This window comes from Paramormyrops kingsleyae, chromosome 1 (assembly GCF_048594095.1).
Source record: "Paramormyrops kingsleyae isolate MSU_618 chromosome 1, PKINGS_0.4, whole genome shotgun sequence".
NCBI classification, from domain to species: domain Eukaryota; kingdom Metazoa; phylum Chordata; class Actinopteri; order Osteoglossiformes; family Mormyridae; genus Paramormyrops; species Paramormyrops kingsleyae.
Window position 1 is genome coordinate 65,866,994 of NC_132797.1, and position 20,637 is coordinate 65,887,630.

The 20,637-nt window shown below is 45.5% G+C and overlaps 3 protein-coding genes across 3 annotated transcripts; 2 read left to right on the top strand and 1 right to left on the bottom strand.

Annotated features, from left to right (window-relative positions):
• Nucleotides 1–912: 912 nt before the first annotated feature.
• On the top strand, nucleotides 913–4,877 carry prozb (protein Z, vitamin K-dependent plasma glycoprotein b). The gene is made up of 7 exons (XM_072706387.1): nucleotides 913–985; nucleotides 1,647–1,810; nucleotides 2,091–2,115; nucleotides 2,194–2,307; nucleotides 2,674–2,805; nucleotides 3,094–3,111; nucleotides 4,188–4,877. Exons 1-7 carry the CDS (start codon nucleotides 913–915, stop codon nucleotides 4,700–4,702), a joined length of 1,041 nt encoding a protein of 346 aa, XP_072562488.1. The 3' UTR covers nucleotides 4,703–4,877.
• Nucleotides 4,853–9,795, bottom strand: pcid2 (PCI domain containing 2). Its single transcript, XM_023835333.2, has 15 exons — nucleotides 9,606–9,795; nucleotides 9,302–9,356; nucleotides 9,132–9,221; nucleotides 8,674–8,747; nucleotides 7,893–7,958; nucleotides 7,727–7,768; nucleotides 7,355–7,409; nucleotides 7,040–7,143; nucleotides 6,470–6,545; nucleotides 6,217–6,358; nucleotides 5,954–6,054; nucleotides 5,765–5,838; nucleotides 5,552–5,677; nucleotides 5,339–5,462; nucleotides 4,853–5,098 (listed from the first exon to the last, which is right to left on the bottom strand). The coding sequence occupies exons 2-15, from the start codon at nucleotides 9,335–9,337 to the stop codon at nucleotides 5,009–5,011; spliced, it is 1,200 nt and encodes a 399-aa protein (XP_023691101.1). The 5' UTR covers nucleotides 9,338–9,356; nucleotides 9,606–9,795; the 3' UTR covers nucleotides 4,853–5,008.
• A 47-nt stretch (nucleotides 9,796–9,842) lies between these two features.
• cul4a (cullin 4A) lies at nucleotides 9,843–20,274 on the top strand. Its single transcript, XM_072717869.1, has 20 exons — nucleotides 9,843–10,871; nucleotides 11,944–12,059; nucleotides 12,379–12,481; nucleotides 13,497–13,567; nucleotides 13,713–13,786; nucleotides 14,139–14,301; nucleotides 14,451–14,540; nucleotides 14,625–14,707; nucleotides 14,890–14,957; nucleotides 15,194–15,312; nucleotides 15,422–15,614; nucleotides 15,897–16,001; nucleotides 16,585–16,695; nucleotides 16,805–16,890; nucleotides 17,074–17,181; nucleotides 17,291–17,404; nucleotides 17,647–17,752; nucleotides 17,900–18,072; nucleotides 18,450–18,602; nucleotides 18,734–20,274. The coding sequence occupies exons 1-20, from the start codon at nucleotides 10,736–10,738 to the stop codon at nucleotides 18,827–18,829; spliced, it is 2,268 nt and encodes a 755-aa protein (XP_072573970.1). The 5' UTR covers nucleotides 9,843–10,735; the 3' UTR covers nucleotides 18,830–20,274.
• Nucleotides 20,275–20,637: the final 363 nt, after the last annotated feature.

Here is a 20,637-nt window from a genome sequence, read left to right on the forward strand (position 1 = left end):
AACCTTGTTTTGTTTCCACAACTAATGTTATGTTTCCAAAAACTTTAGCATCCAGCTCTCCCATTAACCAATCACTGTATGCTATAAAGAAAGAAATACAGGAATCTATGAGCTAATTTATATTTAGTTGAACTAATACTGTGTCCTTCTGATTTCCTTTGTCTTATTAAGAGTAGTGGAATAAAGGCATTTTCTATCATTTTGTACCATATGCACAGTAAAGAACATGGTTTTGAGACACGATTACGTCATGGTTATTCTTTCATCCTCACATTGTGTCCTGGGACCAGCTGTATCGAGCCTGTTTTCGTTTGAGGGTCTCACCTTTTCTGCTTCCCCGGAGCAGACATATTTACAGTTTCAGCTGAGCTGAAATCTGATCACTTGGCAAAACATAAACCCCCACAGGCTCAATTCAGTTTTCACGTTTGTTTTGCTGTGTTTGCACGGCTAGAGTCCACCTATGAAAAAAGCGTGTTTACCCGACTGAAGTCCGCCAGCAAGCCTGTTTGGACGACCAGCGTTCACTATTAGAACAACGGGTTCTGACGGACCTTCTGGTCCAGCTCCCACAACAGCAGCCCTTCTGATGAGCAAAAATGAGCAAAAATGCTCGCACTACATTTTCAGTCATGCTTTGTAATGTTAATGAACATGTCTAACTATGTCATACTAATCACCATTTAGTGACACTATCAGTGTCAGTAGAAGCTCCACAGAAGTGCTGCCTGTATTACAAAACCTTGATGTATATCATACACATTCACATAACTCTCTGTTACAGAATAGTTCTGCACATTCATCAAGCTGAGCCTAACAGAGGAGGGGTTGACAGGAGAGGTGGGGTGGGGGGGGGGCAGGTTTTCGGGAATCCCAGAGAGACAGACAGCTCTGTTCACAAGATAGACCAACATGGCACCGTGGATCCGTCTTCTCTCCTTGACTCTGCTGTCCGGCTTCTTTCACACTGATAGTAGCTTGAAAGGTAACCGTCCATGTTTGTCCGTCTCCAGAAATCGTAGAGCTGTGAAAGATACATGCCTGCTGAATCCACGGTTGGCTGTCTGTATTGATGTGATTTAATCATAGCTGAGTCCACACAGTCATCAAAGCTGGGCTGTGTGGTCAGGGGCAATTACTCAAAATTCAATCAGGAATTCCGTTGAAACTCGTGTGTGTTCACTGGCAAGGATAATGTATGTAATCCAGTTTATAAAAGCTAAACATCTTAGAGATCTCTGGAGAACTAATGCTTTCATATGGAACTTCACCGAACCGTCTCACTATCCACCCTGGATACAAGGTCACCCAGGAAACACAGAAAAGCAACCACAGGTGTAGCACTGTGACTGATGTTAAAAATAAGGGAGGGACGCTAGGTATTTTGAAATGTTGAATTGAAATTTTGGGAATTTTTCATATAAATTGCGTGCTTCTGTTCCCAACAAGTGTGACAGACATGACTGTAAAGGGCACTATTTTCCTATCTTTACACTAGGCCATGGGTTTGCGATATTAGGTCCAAGTGGAAGATAGCTTGGTATTCCTTAGAGATATTCTCTTCAGGTTCTGACTTGTCCAGCTGATAATCGATGATGAGATGAAGGCATGACATCTCCGTCTTACTCCTCCTCCATCTTCCTCAGTCTTTCAGTCCCCACGGGATGCCAGTGCAGTCCTGGTGCGACCAAAGAGAGCCAATTCCTTCCTGTTTGAGGAGTTCTTGCAGGGTAACCTGGAGAGGGAATGTATGGAAGAACGATGTACCTATGAGGAGGCCAGAGAGGTCTTCGAGAATGACCAAAAGGCTGTAAGAAACCTCACATGCTGCTTCAGTGTTTCAAAAACCTCCCATCATCAGTAATCAAGGATTATTCCCCTTTGTGTTTTTTATATATCATGATGTATGTTCTTCAAAGCTTATCATATCATTTATCATAATTCCACCCCAGAGTTTCTTATTTACTTATCATTTGTGGCTCTGCGGTTGGACATATCTGTGAAGGAGGTTGGTTTTGGGTTCTCCCTAATGCGGGTTGCCCAACCTTCTGTGAGCTCGAACCCCTGTCTTTTCTTTTTCTGTCCAACAGCAAGCCTTCTGGACGGTGTATTACGGTGAGTGTCGCAGCTGTTTTGGGAAATGGGCAGAAAGGTTGGCACAGCAGCCTCATGCCAGTTCCGTGCCCCTTACAGACGGTGACCAGTGCCAGTCCAACCCGTGTCTACATGGTGCGACCTGCACCGACAAGATTGGGGGCTACAACTGTACCTGCACCGAACTGTACCAGGGGGTCAACTGCGAGAGGGGTAAAGGGGAGGGCCGGGTGCCCCCGGGTGCGGGACACACTTTTTGAGATTCACTTTTCAGTTCCAACACTAGAATTTCAGAAACTCTGAAATGTGTGAATGCCTGCTTTCAAACAAGATCATAGTATAGAATACATGTCAACTACAGTGAAAACCTGGAAAATGTGTTAAAAACAATAAAAGGTTAATGGATGATGACTGTAGACTCTAAAACTTGACACCTATAACATAGTATAGTATAGTACAGTATATTAAAGAATAGTACAAGTATAGTATAGTGTAGCTTAGCATGACATGGCGTAGTATAATACCGAGGACAGCATTATTACATTCTGCACTATAACACTTCTCTGTTTCCATGAATAGATGTATCCCAGTGTCACTCTGACGGCCCCTTGTCCTGTGAACATTTTTGTCATCCTTCCTTCCACTCGTACAAATGTTCCTGTGCGGACGGCTACAAGATCCACAGCGACGGGAGGTCCTGCCTGCCTGAAGGTTCAGCACAAAACAAATCTCAGCCCCAGACTTACAAAATGCAAAAACAGCACAGCTTTGATTATAAATTAATTTTAGTTGGGGTATATCCACAAAAACTGTCAGGGTCCTGTGAGTCCCTGGATGGTCACTTTACAGAATAAAATCTCAGGTTTCCTTGTGTCCGGTTGCCAGTATCGGGGTCAAGGTGAACATGTCTCTTCCACAGGTCCGTATCCCTGTGGGAGGGCTCCCATTCAAAGCCATGCTGCCCCACAGCCAAACCTGAGCGACCTTCCCTGCCCACAGGGTCACTGTCCATGGCAGGTGAGTCCTCCACATCAGGAACAACAAAAGCTGGGTGAGGCACATGAGTGGGAATCCGCTGCAGTTTCAATTAGGGTGACCACCTAATCCATGTCAGGAGGGATACTATGAGCTACAACAGGATTTGTAAACTACCATTTCATACATTTCAATTAAAAGGACCAGGATTTCACTTAAGCACTGGGTTCTTGCCGTATGCTGATTGGTCAGTCTCCTATAATCATGCATATGCGTCGGTAATGTTAATGCGAAACAGCTGGATGAGGCTTTCAATCTAGGAACTAACCAAACATTTTAGCAGAGCACAGAATCCTTTCAGCTTTAAAGTAGTTCGTAAAAGCTGAAGTAGCTCATAGTGTCCCTCCTGACATGGATTAGGTGGTCACCCTAGTTTCAATAGAAGTTTGAAGGTCTACATGGGAGAGTGGTCAACAGGTCTTGAGAAAGTTCCAGGAACTGAAGTTCTTGAGAATCTAATGAGAATTTAACATGCAGAAACATGCAGATCATGGATCGAATGAAGAGCCCAGTGAACTAGAACCCAGCCACAGCATTTATTTTTAGCGATGCATATGGAAGTAAGATTCTATCCTGTCGACAGGTCCGGTTGATTCATGCCAATGGGGAGGAATTCTGCAGGGGTGTCATTCTGGGCCAGCACTCACTGCTGACCACCGGCAGCTGTGTCTCTCAGGATCCCAATTTCCTTGTCATCGCTGGTGGGTCACCACTTTCTTCCATTTTTCAGAAAAAGATATGACAATTCATGCTGCAGGACCAGAGCCACTGACCAGTAGCACACACCAAGTTAAACATTAAGTTGCGATGGGAGCCTTTATCAATATGTATGTCTACCCTGAACTATTTTGGTAAAGGTGAAGGGAGAATTTGATGTATCTGAGGAGAAATGTACTTTAAATGAACTTCCCTAGGAATAATATTCAGATGTAAAAAGTGGAAGAGCAGCTACAGGGATTTTATCTTAACTACATAGCAAAGCATTATAAACTCAAAAACCGGCCGACATTTATGACCATGTTAAGTATCTTGTTTTCCTGCTTGCCGGTTTATCAAAGGCCCAGGGGACGAAAAGGACCCCAGTTTGAGGATGTCTGTGTCCAAGATCATCGTGCACGACAAGTACGAAAATAACACCACGGGGAGCGACCTAGCCATGGTGCAGCTATGGCAGCATTTTCCGTACGGCCCCGCGGCGTTCCGGGCCTGCATCGCCGAGCGGGACTTCAGCGAGAACGTGCTGATGAAGGTCGGGCGCAAGGGCCTGGTGGGCACCCTGTCGCCCTCGTACCTCCCCCTGCAGCTCTGCCAGGCAGAACTGAACCTCACGTTCACTCTCACCAACAAGATGTTCTGCACAAACGCCCAAGATGCACCCAAGGCAGGTAGAGGCCAGAGTGGCTGCGGCCTGCTACCTGGCACGCCCATCGTCACGATGGAGAAGAGGACTGCCTTCGTCACGGGGCTGCTCATCTCACCCCCAGCAAATGATTGTAGCAAAGGATACACCTTCACCAAACTCTCTCGCTACCAACCCTGGATACAAAGTCATCTAGATAACATTGAAAAGTGACCATGTCTCCTTTCCTGGAGGACCTTACCATATTAACTGTAGATATTCATGATAGGTACCAGCTAGACCCTCAACTCATTCCGAATGAATTTGCTCCTAGTGTTTCGTTATGTGTGTGTGTGTTAATGAAGCTTTGCATTTGCTCAAGAATAACAAATATTTCAGAATTTTATTTCACACTTGAAGTAGAAAATGCAAGTATAAAAAAGAACAATCCACAAGAATATTCACAGATACTGTCTGGTTCACGCTCTGGGGTGGGACGATGGATGCACAGGAAACACAGGGCTTTCTGGGTACTGTAGTTCAGGATACAGTGGATAGTGGGGGGAAGGGATTCTGCTTGCTGACCACCAGTTTCTGGTGTTGGTGAGATATGTAGCCTTTTATGTGACCCTGGAAATTAAAGAAATGGGAGAAAAACGCTTAAAAATAAACAGACAACCTGAAGAATGAACTCTCATGTAATTCTATCACACATTAACATTTATGTACTCAAGGTACATGTATATAACACTACAGGTAGATTTAAGGTCTTGTGTGAAGAGCTGCTATGTAGAAGAGCTTATATGCTTGATGGACTCGGCTTTAATGTCAACCAGACACTAGGTGGCCAGCAGTTGGTTGGAGACTGACCATGTAGATGAGGTTGGCCAGGATGCACTGGACCTCATCAATGTCCACATCTTCTACTTGCATCATCTTAAGGGCCACCAGGAAGGCATCCAGTGGCAGCTGATAGGTCTTCAGGAGCTGGTACCTTCATGGGACAGATTCTCATCAACTTGCCCGCCCACAAGGGCACCCGTCTGACCGCCCCCCCACCCCATTACACTGCTAACCACTCACACTTTCTTGAAGAGGTTCCGGTAGGTGATGACCTTCAGCTTCTCGAGGATGAGGAAGATGCCACAGCGGATGAAGAATGTCTCGTGCTTGGCCAAGGCCTCGTTCAGGAGCAGCAGGTTCCCCTCGCTGTCGAGGGCGAACGTTAGCGGGCGGGTGTGGAGGGTTGGGGCGGGGAGAGAAGGAGGAGGTGGAGGAGGTGACAAAGAGTCCTACCTGACAGCTCGGGTGACATCTGCAAACTGCATGAGGTCATACTTCTTCAGGAGCAGAAGAGTTGGCATGTGACCCTAAAAACAAACCAGCATGACGCTATGAATGGGGGAAGGTGCCAATGTTGTGATTCACGTTCATAAATCAAGCTATCAGAAGTAAAAACGATGACTAACAATGGCTGCATCTCACCAGCAGCATTTTGACGGGCAGCAGGTATATAAGGATCATGCGCTTGTTCTTCTGACAGGACCGATGACAGTGCTGGAACGCGAAGGACAGGTATTCCTCCGCTGACCACAAGGGGGCGCCCAGGCATAACAGTAAGCATGAGACAGAAGGAAAAGGCAGCACTGTTTAATAATGATAGGCTGCAATATGAGGATACAGGCAGATGAGGCTGTTTTAAAGATTGGTGGGGGGAGGTGAGCTCATAGGCCGGGCATCTCATTCACCTGGTTTGAAGTCGCTGTCAAACATGGCCTTGCGGCCAACGTAGTACTTGTATGTGACTCGTTGAGCTATGCTGTACTCGTCCTTGAGGTTGGAGCTGTCAATGGCTCGGATGAGAGGCTTACACAGGTGCAGCTTGCTGATCTGAAGCGAAATAGAGCTCAAGCTAAAGCATTCAGCTGTGTGCGTGGGGGGGGGGGGGGGGTTGGCAACCAGTTACCGATCAGGGCCAATCAGGACGCAGAGAGCACTCACCTTGAAATAGATCTTGAAGAGCTGATTGATAAGGAACAGCATCCCCCATTTCTTAGAGTCCTCAATGCCAGCCCGGCTGTAAGACAGCACCCAGGTGCGAGGGGTTAATGTGTGTGTGATCAGGTCTGTTTATTCAAAGAAACTTTCCCAAAAGGATAAAAAAAAAATATCCCGAATCTAGAAACACTGCACATACTGCTCAACATATACCTACACACACACACACACACACACACACGCGCGCAAACACAAATATATAGTTTTTATTGTTCCCCATACGGATTTCCTCTTTCCAGCTCACCCATCTTGCTCTCCGTAAGCAAGAACAAGATTGGCCATGAGGGGGAGCCACCCGTAGCACTCCGATCACTTTTTCAAAATTAATAAAAACAAATACTAACCGTATTGTTTTTAAAAGAAACTAAAATGGCAAAACTTTTTGGCTCATATCACGTTTCCCATGTTCTTCGGCTGAGCTCATTGGGGGTGGTGAGGTTAGCGGTCATGGGGAGGGCGCCCCATACATCAGAGCCCTGTGTGGGGGGGTGTTCGTGACGGCTGGGGCCTCACTTGTCGCTGGCACACACTCGGAAGCAGGCCATCAGCTGGTCTGCCGCTTTCTCCAGCATGTCCCCCACCTTGCCTTTCCCCTTCTTCTGAAGCTGCTGCTCCGCCTGGGAATTAAACCTCTCACTCATCAACATTCCTTCCAGAACACTCCATCCCTCTCGGTCACAGAGTACCGAGGAGTCACACACTAAACGACCCAAACACCTGACATTAGCTATACTGTTACGTATATGTTACGTCACGGCACACAAATAAGGCATCTCGCCATGTGCCGAATCGCGACAGAAGATAAACAAAATCTGCACGGCGACTCACGTTGTTGGCAAATATCCGCAGATCCAACGCCACGGCAAACATCATTGGCAAAGCCCTAGAAAGAGGAAGCAACGTACCAGACATTTCTTTCACATGATAACTTTGCCACTATATAACAGATAAACGACACAATGTAATCAAATGAGTGGACAAACAACTGCAATACAAACAGTTCCGGGGAATGTGGCTGCTTTTATAAAGTTAAAGTGATCCACCATGTTAGCCTGGTAATAGTTCTCTGTTCAGGACAATGACTTAAGGAGCCCCTCTGTTAGTAGATGGTAAATTATCTGTAGGCCATAAAATTAAAGTAAAAAATTAATTATTACGGTTATAACCTGTAATTCTAAACTGTCTTACTGTGTTTCTTACCAATTCTCTTCCTTATGGGCCTGGAATGCCTTTAAAAATGACGTAGTATTTTAAGGAAAAGCCATCACAGAAGTAGTATTCATCTGTTTCATTGCTAGAGAAGCACAGACAGGTCGTTCTTGGTTCCAACAAGCTAGAAGAGCCCAGTTTCTGGAGTAAAGGATATTGGACCACCACGGTCTGACATCGGTAGGCCTCCACAAAATCATGGTTAGACACAGCGAATGTGCATCTAGTCATGGGGGGAGATCAAACATAGAGAGGTCAAGGGTCAAAGGAGACCAAAACCAGGCTGCCCATAAACACATCTTACATACAGATAGATATTATTGTATCTACAGACACATATTTGCTTTCCTCCTTTAAATCATTTTAGTCAGTTAATTTAGCATCATTTGAAACAAGATGATATGATGTAAATATGATAAATATGATGCAGCCAAGGTCTCCACTGATTTATTTCAGATGTCTCACTGCCTGCATGCATTTTTGAGGTACTGTACATTATCAATAATTAACCCATCAAATGTGGATTATTTTCTCACTTTTAGTCTGTAGGCGACACATTGGTTCGACCTGCGTTCATTGACTGCTGAATTAGTTAATACGCTGCACACGCCACATTCAATAATCTCAGAAATCTCTTATTTTATGCGGCTTTCTTTGGACTTTCCCGTTTCCTCTGTCTGGGTGGACAAACAACTGCAATGCAAACAGTTCCTGGGAATGTGGCTGCTTTCTATAAAGTTAAAGTGATTCACCATGTCAGCCTGGCAACAGTTCTCTGTTCAGGACAATGACTTAAGGGGCCCTTTTGGATGACGAGACACAGCCGACACAGGATCGCTAAACCAGCATGGTTTCACACGGCCTGATTAAAACTGCTGTGATTGGCTGTTAGTGCCTGGCCAGCTCCCTACCCCGCCCAACCCAGCTCATTTGCATACCTCAGATGGGCTGCTACCATCTCATCATAGGGGGGCTCCAGCAACTGCTGACACTTCTCCTCTGGACTGGGGAGCTGTAGGGACAGTCACATGGACAAAGTCAGACATACAGACCCAGATTGACAGTCTAGCCCCTTTCCATTAAGAAATATTTGGGACTCAGGGGCCCTAAAAAATTTGGAACATAACTGGATTGGTATGGACTGGGGGGGAGGTTTGTTTTTATTGGTCCCAAAATCACTAGCAATGCCCCTGATTGCACTTATTCCTTGTTGACACCTTTACAGTCATATGTTTGTAATGAGCTTTTTGACTCACTTGTACGTTGCTTTGGACAAAAGCGGCTACTTATTACAGTATACAAGTAAGTGAATAAATAATTATAGATAACGTGAACTGCAGTAAATGCACACTGTCTAGTTGCAGATCCGTCGTGGAGCACCGTGGTCTGGGTATACCTGCAGGCGGGGGTTCGCCACGTGCGGGTGCTTGAATGACAGCAGCTCCGCGCAGAAGGATCCATCTCTGTTCTCTATCGCTTCCAGTGCCTGGACCAACAAAGCAAAATCAGTCACCCCTTTCCTCAACAGAGGAAGCGATCAAAATTTGGGGAGAAGGCTGAATTTACCTGTTGAAGGTACTGATTCAATGTTATGTGTGCCATTTGACAGCCGTGGTGTAATCTGCGAAAAGATAGTTAACGCGTTACGGAATCGCAGTAATGTACACTTTACACTTAAATCTCCTGGTTAATATTAACGAGATACTAGTAACGATGTCTATTAAACTATAAATATAAATTATTTTAATCGGGCAAAGCGTTTCGGTTCGTTTGATCGAGGTATTAAAGTAAACATTATGTAGCTAGCTAGGTGGTTTCTATGAAAATCAGCAAGCAATGGATCACGTTTCGGTGCTCAGAGAAGACTCACAGAAGGGTCTTTGATCCCGATCCAATTGCAATCTTTCACAGGCAGAAACGACAAAGACTCTCAGACACCAGATTGCATTTAAAACTGTTACGGAGCGCACAGCTGGCCCCCCGTGTGATGCCTTTACTGAAATACTAGCGCTACAGTGAATTGAATCTGCGAAGAGGATACGGCGGCTGCGCAGTGACATCACCGCGGAGGTAGTACTTCCTGATGCGTTCGGGGAGGATCTCCCCTCGCCAGAAAACAGTTACACCGCTTTTAGCGTCTTACAAAAATATTTCGTAGTGCGTTATATTATCTTAGCTTTAATTGAAGTAAATGTGTTACGTATATATACATGAAGTTGGTAAACAGTTAAAAAAATAAAACAGTTCTGTACCCAAACTGGTCCCGTTTTGCTTGTACTATAAATAGTGTGTGATTCTGCTGCTGTTGTCCGGCTGCAATACATCGCGACGTTCTGATCAAATGGGAGGCATATCCAATTTTTTGTTAATTCTCCAAACACAGGTAACCACCTGCCAGTATATTTGTATTTACCACATTTGCAGTAATCGCATTTGGAAAAATAACAGCAATTATCATTATTATCAATAGCAAGAGTCACAATGACACTTATTTTAATGAATTTCCGACCGGCAGTGAAGCGGTTAAGCGACTCAGAGCGCGCCGGGAATTTCCCATGAAGCACCGGGGGAGGCCATTTTGCTGGATGTTTCCATAACCATGAAAGCAACGAGATTGTTTATAGGAGCTCACCTGCTTCTGTGACTGCTTTGAACTTTGATTTATTAAATAATAATAATAATAATAAATCAGAGTACGATGTCAAGCTTTTTATGGCCAGGAAGGCGGGACACCGGGGAAGTACTCGCCACGGCCTGTAGATAGCTCCGCGTCGCTAGCGGAGAGCCGCCGGGCGGCCTGCACACTCTGAAGCGCTGGCCGACTGTCAATGTGCGGCCGCACGCTTATCAGCGCCCGGTGGGACGAAGGGAGTGATTTCCAGACACCCAAAGGCGACGAGGACGTAGCAGAGGAGCGCCAGGATCCGGAATAGAGACCGGGGGAGGGGGGAGACAGAGACAACGAGACAGAGCGCTGAGATCCGCTGAGAGCCCATCACCATGGGGGAGGACATTGGCCAGAGCAGAAAGGCCAACTTCTCCGCTCTGGGCGAGCATGCCAACGGCCTCACCAAATCCTCCGCCCTGTCCTCCAAGTCCGGCGCGTCTAAGAAGTTAGTTATTAAAAACTTTAAAGGTAGGTTGTCCCCGGGGTCGCGTCCGCCTTGCGCCTGTCACCGTGCCACAGGGCCACTGACAACCGCTTGAGGCCGGCCGAGGGTCGGGAGCCGCTGGGATGGTTGCTGGGAATGACGCATGGTTGCAGCATGTTTGTTGTTGTTAAACTGGAGAAATAAGCAGTGTAGTAACTCCTTAACTGCCGGAGTTGTAACATCAGAGCTTCCTACCAGGACTCATTCACTAGGTTTTGGAATGGGTCCATGCTTAAAATGCGTAACACATATCGATCATTGGCTAAATTAATGCAAGGGGAATTACATGGGTGCGTATGTGTTTCCTTTGGCTGACAGTATGGTATTGCACATATGTCGCATTTATGCATGTAGTCAAAATTATCGCTGCAACAATCTACATAAAGCCTCGAAGTTCCCAGGAAACCCTTCCTGTTATGACTGTTGCACACTTCTCAGCTGTCAGGCATCGTTAACCATTTTGGTACATACTGTATTTGCCTTCACTGAATCCTTCATTTGAATTTTACCAAAGGTATATTAACTGCTGTAAAAATATTAAACCAACTTCCCAATACTGCTCTTAGATTGCAAAGTTGTAGGTCGCAATTGGCATATTCATCTTTCTGTGCTGCCATATTTAGTATGTCTCCTGCCATCTTTGTATTGTCCATGGGGTGGGCAATCTGTAGTTCTGCAGATTTGGGTTCCATATCCAATAGGTTGTAGGTTCAAATTCCATGACTGTCAAAGTAATGATATCCCTGCTAGTGTGCTGGTTGACCCTGTTTTCGGGCATCACTTTGGATAACAGCATCTGCTAAGTAAATAAATGTAATGCTGAGAGGTTAGTTTAACGATAGCCACAGGACCGCTCTTAATGTGCTAGAGTTAAAACAGACTCTGTCTGCTCTATGAACGTTTAAGGTCACTTGAGAAGCTGCAGTGACATGGAGAGAAGCTGCTAAAAGCACACCCCTTCCAGCATTTCCACAGACACTTCATTTATATGTGATAGCCTGGAAGTTGTACTTCACTGAGTTTTACGTGTTCATCTGTTTTCTCTTCATGCTACAGATAGGCCCAAGTTGGCAGACAACTACACAGAGGAGACGTGGCTGAAATTGAGAGATGCAGTGGGTGCCATTCAGAGCAGCACCGCCATCAAGTACAATCTGGAGGAACTTTATCAGGTCAGCACTGGGGTCAGGGGTCAAGAGTCAAATTTCTGTGGAAGCCTAACAGCTGAGTGTAAAGTGTGCTGCACATTCACAGATGATAGGAGACTCACAATTAGTGAAAGTTTTCCAGCTTTCATTCTAGTCCTCTGCTTGATTGTTCAGCTGAGTGTCAGTCATTTGTTAGCTGAAAGGCATTTGGCAAGTTTACTGATCCTTTGTGCTTCTCACCTTTCAAAAAAAAAAAACACTATAGCTATACTCCCAGTGCAAAACATATGAGTAGAATCTGTCACTCCTAACTAGTTTTTCCTGTACACCCTTCTGTTTCCAGGCTGTGGAGAACTTGTGCACTTACAAGGTTTCTCCCAAGCTTTACAAGCAACTTCGGCAGGTCTGTGAGGACCACGTGAAAGCCCAGATCCACCAGTTCAGTGAATATCCTTTGCCTGAAATTCAACTCTTCGTCATCTGAATTATACAGACGTGATCTAGGTTGAGAGTGACAATCTAATGTAGGAGCATTAGCAGAGTTGCAAAAAAACTTTCCACGGGAATTAATGGGAATATACAGGAAATTGGCAAAATTGCAGGTTAGCCTGTAACAGGGAACTTAAATGTAATTGATACAGAAAACATTGATAACTCTGATAGTGTTATCATAGTGTAATCACATGCTTATAATTATGTGTGCAAAAAACACCCCAAAATAAGCATCTGGATCAAAACACACTCCTTATAATTCTTATTCTGTGTTGTATTATGTGTCTAGTTTTCTTTCTTTGCCGTGTCTGACATTTTGCATGGAGTTCCAGCATGGATTCCCAGAAATTTTCCACTCCTTTACACCCTACTTTCCATGGAAAGTTTCTAGAAATTTACCAGTAATTTTCCACCCCTTTGCAACCCTTAGTGTTACTCATTCTGATGTGTCGATGTGTTTTTGTAATTGAATCTGCTTGGTGTAGTGTCAGTTTGTTGAATGGTAACTTAATCTCTATCCTTAGGAAATTTCTGATCTAACTTAAAAACCCAACCCTGAGTTAATTTTATATTGAAATATAGTAAGTCTTGAGGGTTATTTTCAATGCCAGTCTTTCATATTACCCTGTATTTTCCCTGGATTTGATATTTGATGTGAGAGACTTGCAGAGAGTTTCAGGCCTTGGAGTTGGTTTAGTAAGTCCTCAGGCCCTTCACCAGAGTCCCCTGATAATATTTGTCATTCTGTAGTGATAAGCGTGGAGCAGCTTTAGGCAGAATGTCCTTCAGAATTTAGCCAACATTGCCGGGTGAGTTATTGATTATGCCACCAGGTGGCACTATAGGTTCTGTGCTCTTCCCTTCTAGGGAGCAGACCTGTTGGTATTATGGGCCCAGCCTGCCTGTATATTGGTGTTTGGTATGTCACCCCCCCCCCCTCATTATGATAGTATCCTTAACAGCAGCTTAAGGACTCTCTGGACAATGTCTCCTTCTTGAAGAGAATGGACAGGTGCTGGCAGGATCACTGTAGGCAGACAGTAAGTATAGACGACTACGTTTGGTCTTTTTTAATAGTTTACATGTACATTTTTTGCCATGTGACAGTCCGTAAGCATTTTAATGGTGGGGAAATTCAAATCTTTTTTAATTATTTTTTTTTTTCCCTGCCCTCCTTATCTGTAGATCATGATCCGGAGTATTTTTCTGTTTCTGGATCGCACTTACGTCCTACAGAACTCACTGCTGCCTTCTATTTGGTAAGAACTCCAGTCACATGACTTTATTTGCAGCTTTTGGACATCGTGTTACGTGATAAGCACAAGGCGCTCTTTCTATAGAAGCAGGATTGGGTTCCCTATCCTTGCTTGTATAACCAAATGAGTGGATGTGTTTTCTCAAGCAAATAATAGATCTTTCTAGGAATCTGACGATCCAGGTCTCGAGAGAGTTCTTTTCCCACTTCTATAACTGCACTTTGGGCCCAGAAAAGTTACTCCGGTTTTGTGCCATTCGAACAAACAAAATTAAGTTTGCCTGAAGATGCTTGCCGGCCACTGTGCCTTTTAGCCATGTCGTTCTGTAATTATGGTGCTGTGGTCGTGCTGGCAGGGACACGGGCTTGGAGCTTTTCCGGACCCATATCGTGAGTGACCACGCAGTTCAGAGCCGTACGGTCGATGGGATCCTGGAGCAGATCGAGTGTGAACGCAACGGAGAGACTATTGACCGCAGCCTGCTGCGTAGCCTGCTCAGCATGCTCTCGGACCTGCAGGTGACTCGCGTCTCCACGATGACTAGCACTAATCCGAAAAAAAAAAAAAAAACACAGTACGATCTGGCTTATTGGTTACAATATGCTTATTTTGTGGTGGCCAAAACAGTGAGGATACACTATGACCGTGTCTTATTCTTCATTCTCAGGTCTATAAGGATTCATTTGAGCAGAAGTTCCTGATGGACACGAATCGCCTCTATGCAGCCGAAGGTCAGCGACTGATGCAGGAGAGAGAGGTTGGCCACACGCCATTCGTTACCTGACTGTGGCGATATGGCCTTTCTGCCGGCACACCTGAGCCCCTGCGTCTATTTGCACAGGTTCCTCAGTACCTACACCATGTGTCTCGCCGGCTGGAGGAGGAGAACGACCGTGTCATCACCTACCTGGACCAGAACACGCAGTGAGTGCTGCTTGTTCTCTAACCTTGAGTCCTGTGGACTGAGGGTGAACGCTTTCGGATAGTTCTTGGGTTGTATCGTAGGGCCCGACTGTAAGTGGGACCTTATGCGGCCAGGCCAACTGTGGCAGTTAGGTTTGTAGACTAGCGTACGACTGACTGAATCCCCGCTTCCATGTGCACAGGAAGCCACTGATATTCACTGTGGAGAAGCAGTTGCTGGGTGAACATTTGACTGCCGTCTTGCAGAAAGGTACAGGATTGGTATTAAAACTGCAAATGAGCTGTATTGGCATGACTGAGGCCGAGAGCATTTGATGCCGGGGAATCGCCAAGGCAAGCAGAATCAGAGGTGTTGAGCTAACACTTTCGGTTTGATGTGCAAGCTTTCAGAGAGAGTGTTTCTGCATGCGTTAAGGCGTCTTTGCTCGCTTGCCTGAGGCCTTATTGAAGGTGATGCTCAGTCTGCATCTGTGTGTAACACTCCAGGCCTGGACAGTCTTTTGAATGAGAACCGTGTGACAGAGCTGGCCCTGCTCTTCCAGCTCTTCAGCAGAGTCAAGGGAGGCCTGGCTGCCCTGTTGCAGCACTGGAGGGACTATATCAAGGTAATGCGTGTGGCACTTCAAGTGGCTTCATGAGCTACAAAAGCCCACACACACAGGGAGCTGTACTCTGTCAAAGCAGACACATGCATGCGTTGGTGTCCTTTTGTAGAATTTTGGGGGTACAATTGTTGGGACCCCAGAGAAGGACAAGGAAATGGTCCAGGAGCTTCTGGACTTCAAGGACAAGACTGACCACATCATCCAGACCTGCTTCCAGAAGAACGAGAGCTTCCTTAACGCCATGAAAGAGTCCTTCGAAACTTTCATCAACAAGAGGCCCAACAAGCCGGCGGAGCTCATAGGTTACTGAACTTTGTCGTTACTCTGGAACTACATCAGTCCCATCACCCTGCCCAGCTAGTACCCTCTAGCTTTTGCTTTGGTTTTGTGTCTTTATGTATTTTAACATGCTCTTTGAGTGTGAACTTAAAAAAAACATCTACATTATGACAACTTAAACCAGATACTGCCCATATCACATCACACCTATGAGGGAATGAAAACCCAGTCATGTGGAAAGTGAACTACATGCTCTTGTTTGGAAGTTATCAAGCGTGGTCTCTTCCATCTCCGATCTTCCACAGCAAAGTATGTGGACTCTAAGCTGCGTGCAGGCAACAAGGAGGCCACCGACGAGGAACTGGAGCGAATCCTGGACAAGATCATGATCATCTTCCGCTTCATTCACGGTTAGTTTAGCCTATGTGGCGTGAAGCAGAACTTTGGCACTGTGCCATGACCTGTTCTCTTTCTGTCCATTAACAGGTCTTGTGAATTATAGTTTTTGAGATGTGCAGAGACCTAAGTATTTACTGCATATGGACCCTTCAGATCTCATGACCTGGTTGTCTAACCTACTGATACGGAAATCCAGTGTCCCTCTGACATTAGCAGCTATGAAAGTCTGTTTTGTTTTCCCTGTGTAAACTAGAACTGGAGTGTTTATACCATGTAATTAAATTACTGAATTTCACCACAGTTTTGGATAAAAAAAACTACCCCCTCCCTTTGCACAGTAAATTGAATGAATGGACAGTATTGCCCCATAAAATATTACTGTTTGAAACTGTAATATAGATAAGTAGTTTAAGGGTTCTTGTATTACAATTGCCTTTATTACAAATGCCTTTTCTGTGCTGCCTTAATTATATTTGGGCAAAATCTGTTTTTCTGAGGTTGTTGGCCATAGCAGTTTGCACAATGCTCATGTGCATGAAAGGGGTTTGCATACTGTCCTTCACCCGTGTTGTCGATAAACCCGTATGTTTTCAGGAAAGGATGTGTTCGAGGCATTTTACAAAAAGGACCTGGCCAAGCGTCTGCTGGTGGGCAAGAGTGCTTCCGTGGATGCGGAGAAGTCCATGCTCTCCAAGCTCAAACACGGTGAGAATTCGGCCGCGGACAGAGCCTTTCTGAGCGACGCGGGCTGGGCTCTCGTCCTCCTGTTTGCGGCGGAAAGTGAGTCCAGACCGCTGGTGTTCTGCCCCTGCAGAGTGTGGGGCGGCATTCACCAGCAAGCTGGAGGGGATGTTCAAAGACATGGAGCTGTCCAAGGACGTGATGATACAGTTCAAGCAGGTACCCACCTAGGAGGGGCTATTCCGTGGGAAAGGGGTGTAATGAACTGAGGTTTTTACATCTGGCATTGGTTGAATGTGAAAATTTATGTATAACTGCAAGAATTTCCCCCTAGGATTTTGTAGATCTAATTTATTGTAAAATGCGTTAATGTTCTTGCTGCTTTTCCCATCCACCGATCAGTACATGCAGAACCAAAGTGACCCAGGAAACATCGAGCTAACTGTGAACATCCTGACCATGGGCTACTGGCCGTCGTATACACCCATGGAGGTCCATCTCCCCTCTGAGGTTCGTGTGTTCCCAGGAAGGGGTGGGGAGCTGGGTGAGGAGATGAGGGTGTGTGTGCTTCACTGTCAGGAGACTCTTCATGTAACATCTGTTTCCTCTCTCCCCATAGATGGTGAAGCTGCAGGAGGTGTTCAAAACGTTTTACCTGGGGAAACACAGCGGCCGGAAGCTTCAGTGGCAGCCCACTCTTGGCCATGCAGTGCTCAAGTCCGAATTCAAGGAGGTGAGTCCTGATTGGTTGGACACTGGCCAGGTGCTCGGGTGGGGAAGCAGTGGTCTGATATGGTTACCGGCATATTTCAAGTCAGCAGAGCTGATGGATCACCAGGGTACCGTTTGTCAGCAGTAATACTTTTAACCTCAGTGGTTATGCTGAATTGGTTATGAGAACCAATTTCCATAATTAGCTGACTCCTAGTTATAGCTTATGGATGAATACAGTTTTGATTTCCGGGGCTCCCGTAGGGTAAGAAGGAGCTGCAGGTCTCACTGTTCCAGACGTTGGTACTGCTGATGTTCAACGAGGGAGATGAGTTCACTGTGCAGGAGATCCGCTCTGCAACTGGCATAGGTAACTCTGAGTGCCTCCCTACTCTGTTCACCTGACATTGTAGTAGGAGGTTCTTGACCCAACAAAGGTGTGGATGGTGGAACAGGCAGCCCTGGCTGTTTCTGGCCACCCAGCTGGTGACGCCTGCGCCTGCCGCTCTTCTCGCAGAGGATGGAGAGCTGCGCCGCACGCTGCAGTCGCTGGCATGCGGCAAGGCACGCGTCCTGAACAAGACCCCCCGCGGGAGGGACGTCGAGGACGGGGACCGCTTCGAGTTCAACTCAGACTTCAGACACAAGCTCTTCCGTATCAAAATCAACCAGATCCAGATGAAGGAGACGGTGGGGTTGCACTTTTGTTTTTGGCCGTTTGTGTGTCAGATGAAGTATGATTCTTAGGATATGTTCAAATTCAGGGGATTCTAAGCTGGCACTCGAAGACCGAATACGTCTCAGTGTTGCGACAAGGACGTCCCATTTCAAAGTCTCTTTCAAATTTGGTCTAGAAACGCATCCTCCTTTTGCCCACTTGCAAAGGATCTGCCCATTGGATCCTTCGCTGCCTAACATATCCCAGCCTACCCTGACTAAGTAGACCGCGTCCTTCGAAGGGTGTAGCCCCTGAATTCGGACACAGCCTTCATCTGTGGAACACCAGTGGATGGTGAGAATCAGGCAACCCACTGAACAGGGGCTTCTCTCTGTTACCTCCCCTACAGGTGGAGGAGCAGGTGAGCACCACTGAGAGGGTGTTCCAGGACCGCCAGTACCAGATTGACGCCGCTATCGTGCGTGTGATGAAGATGAGGAAGACTCTGAGTCACACTCTGCTGGTCTCCGAGCTCTACAACCAGTTAAAGTTCCCTGTTAAGGTCTCAAATCCCTGTTTTCTCATCCTTGTTCCCATCCTCACCCCTCCTTCACCCCATTTCCTTCCTTCATGTAAATTTATGTGTTTGCAAATAGACACTAACCCCTGTCACTGATTTCTCTTTACCTCTAGCCTGGGGACCTAAAGAAGAGGATTGAGTCCCTCATCGATCGTGACTACATGGAGCGTGACAAAGAGAGCCCCAATCAGTACCACTACGTGGCCTGACCGGGCTCGTGACGTGGGCTCGTACCCCGGTTGTTCCTTTGGTGGTCGGCACCGTTTGATGTGCCCGTTTTCTGTATCGCACTCTTCATTTAAAGGCCATGCATGTAAATACTGAACATGGGCACCAGGCAGGCAGAGTAGAACGCGAGTCTGCTGGATTCACTCTGAAGCACTTTCTTACATGATCATTTTAATGATTGTTGATTTTGTTCTCCCCCGCCCTTCCCAATGGTCTGTTCTGCTGTAGCGCTTTATTTTGTCTCAGCCATGTTGTTTCAGTTTGACGAGCAGCTCAGAAACTGTGAGAACCAATGATTAATATACAGCTGGGCTGCCCCTCATTTCTGAGACGGCACCATAAACCTGGAGCATGTTATTTTTACTTAGGCACTTATTCAGTCGCGAGCAACACTGAAACGGAAAACCTTCTCATGACGATCTGCGTTCCCACGTTTGCGCAGAGGTCGCATGGGGCGCAGAAGCGGTCGGGGTGGGGACACTACACCCACGGCGTAACGCTGAGGGGTCGCCCTGCCTTTTGTTAGGTTTTCCTTACGATCGCAATGATCAAACCGTTTGCATTCTATACGTTTTTTTTTTTTTTTTTGTAGACAAGCTTCTAGCTCTGTAAGGAGTTGAAAAAAAATGTTAAACAAAAATAAATAAAAATCTTTAAAGAAAGAAAAAGTTGTGTAAGTCTAAGGAGTTGGTTTGGGCACATTGTTCCTTTTAGACAATATTTTCCATGCTAACATTTCAGTGATTGAACAACATTGAATAACATGAACCCCTTAAACTAAGATTCTTAGATTTTAAGTAGTTTAGCTGATGTTAGACTTGGGTCAGTAAGATTACATATACTATACAATGCTGTAAGCTCCAAATATGTGTCTGGAAAAATTGCCTTTTGTCTGAATTTGGTTATTTCATTTCATTGTACTGGTCTGTTGTTTAAAGCCTGTCTCCCTTTGTACTGTTTAAGGTTATGTGTTCGTTCTCTGCCCTGTACATTTGCGAATGGGTGTGGTTCCCCAGCTTGTTCTATGTGAATATACCGGATATATCAATCCATAGCTTGACTAAGAACAGTACCTCAACAGGGTTGTGGTGCTGGTTTTTTTTTTTTTGTATCCCAGTACTAAAATGAGTCAAAGTAATATTACAGGTAAATATCTGCTACTGTGTTCTGCAGTTGCCCAAAGACTTAAATCACCCAAGGCTTAAAAAGAAGAGCATCTCGATTAATTTGCAAAATATTACTATAAAGAATTCATTGAATGCTGGCATGTGATGCAGACCCAGAGACCCAGTGTCCCCTCCTCCTGCACTGTGATTTTTAAGCCTTAATTTCTGAATACTGATCTTGAATACTTTATGCATATTATGAGTTTTATTGAGTAATGAATTGAGCTTTATTAAAGAGGAGACAAACAAGCACTCACAAACCACAATGGGTGACTTTGTCAAGTGCTGTCGTTAAGTGGATAGGCTTTAATGGTTTAATTGTAATTGATTTAATACTAGCCTTTCTAGTGCCAAGAACTGCAACAATTGGATTCAAGCTACCAAAACAGAAGTCAAAATGCTTTTTGAGTTATAGCTGATTAATTTGTACCACTGAAAAAACTAATTGAAAAGCTTATATGAACTTTGGTACTTTATTTTCCCAACACCGACATGTAGAACATTATATGAGGTTTCTTTCGTTTTATAACTTCTTTAGTACGGTACCACTACCGCAAATGAAACTCGTGCTGAGGACTACACGGACGGCTTGCACCCTTTCCTTTTTGCCATCTAAACTCTTC

Excerpts from the sequence above, each read along its gene's own strand:
- prozb (XM_072706387.1), top strand. The coding sequence starts at position 913 with ATGGCACCGTGGATCCGTCTTCTCTCCTTGACTCTGCTGTCCGGCTTC. Across the intron at positions 1,811-2,090 it reads TCGAGAATGACCAAAAGGCT|CAAGCCTTCTGGACGGTGTA; the intron begins GTAAGAAACCTC and ends TCTGTCCAACAG. Across the intron at positions 2,308-2,673 it reads GGGGGTCAACTGCGAGAGGG|ATGTATCCCAGTGTCACTCT; the intron begins GTAAAGGGGAGG and ends TTCCATGAATAG.
- pcid2 (XM_023835333.2), bottom strand. The coding sequence starts at position 9,337 with ATGGCACACATAACATTGAATCAGTACCTTCAACAG. Across the intron at positions 7,769-7,892 it reads TGTCAGACCGTGGTGGTCCA|GTCATTTTTAAAGGCATTCC; the intron begins ATATCCTTTACT and ends TTAAAATACTAC. Across the intron at positions 6,055-6,216 it reads TGACAGCGACTTCAAACCAG|CGGAGGAATACCTGTCCTTC; the intron begins GTGAATGAGATG and ends CCTTGTGGTCAG.
- cul4a (XM_072717869.1), top strand. The coding sequence starts at position 10,736 with ATGGGGGAGGACATTGGCCAGAGCAGAAAGGCCAACTTCTCCGCTCTG. Across the intron at positions 14,958-15,193 it reads GACTGCCGTCTTGCAGAAAG|GCCTGGACAGTCTTTTGAAT; the intron begins GTACAGGATTGG and ends GTAACACTCCAG. Across the intron at positions 15,313-15,421 it reads ACTGGAGGGACTATATCAAG|AATTTTGGGGGTACAATTGT; the intron begins GTAATGCGTGTG and ends GTCCTTTTGTAG.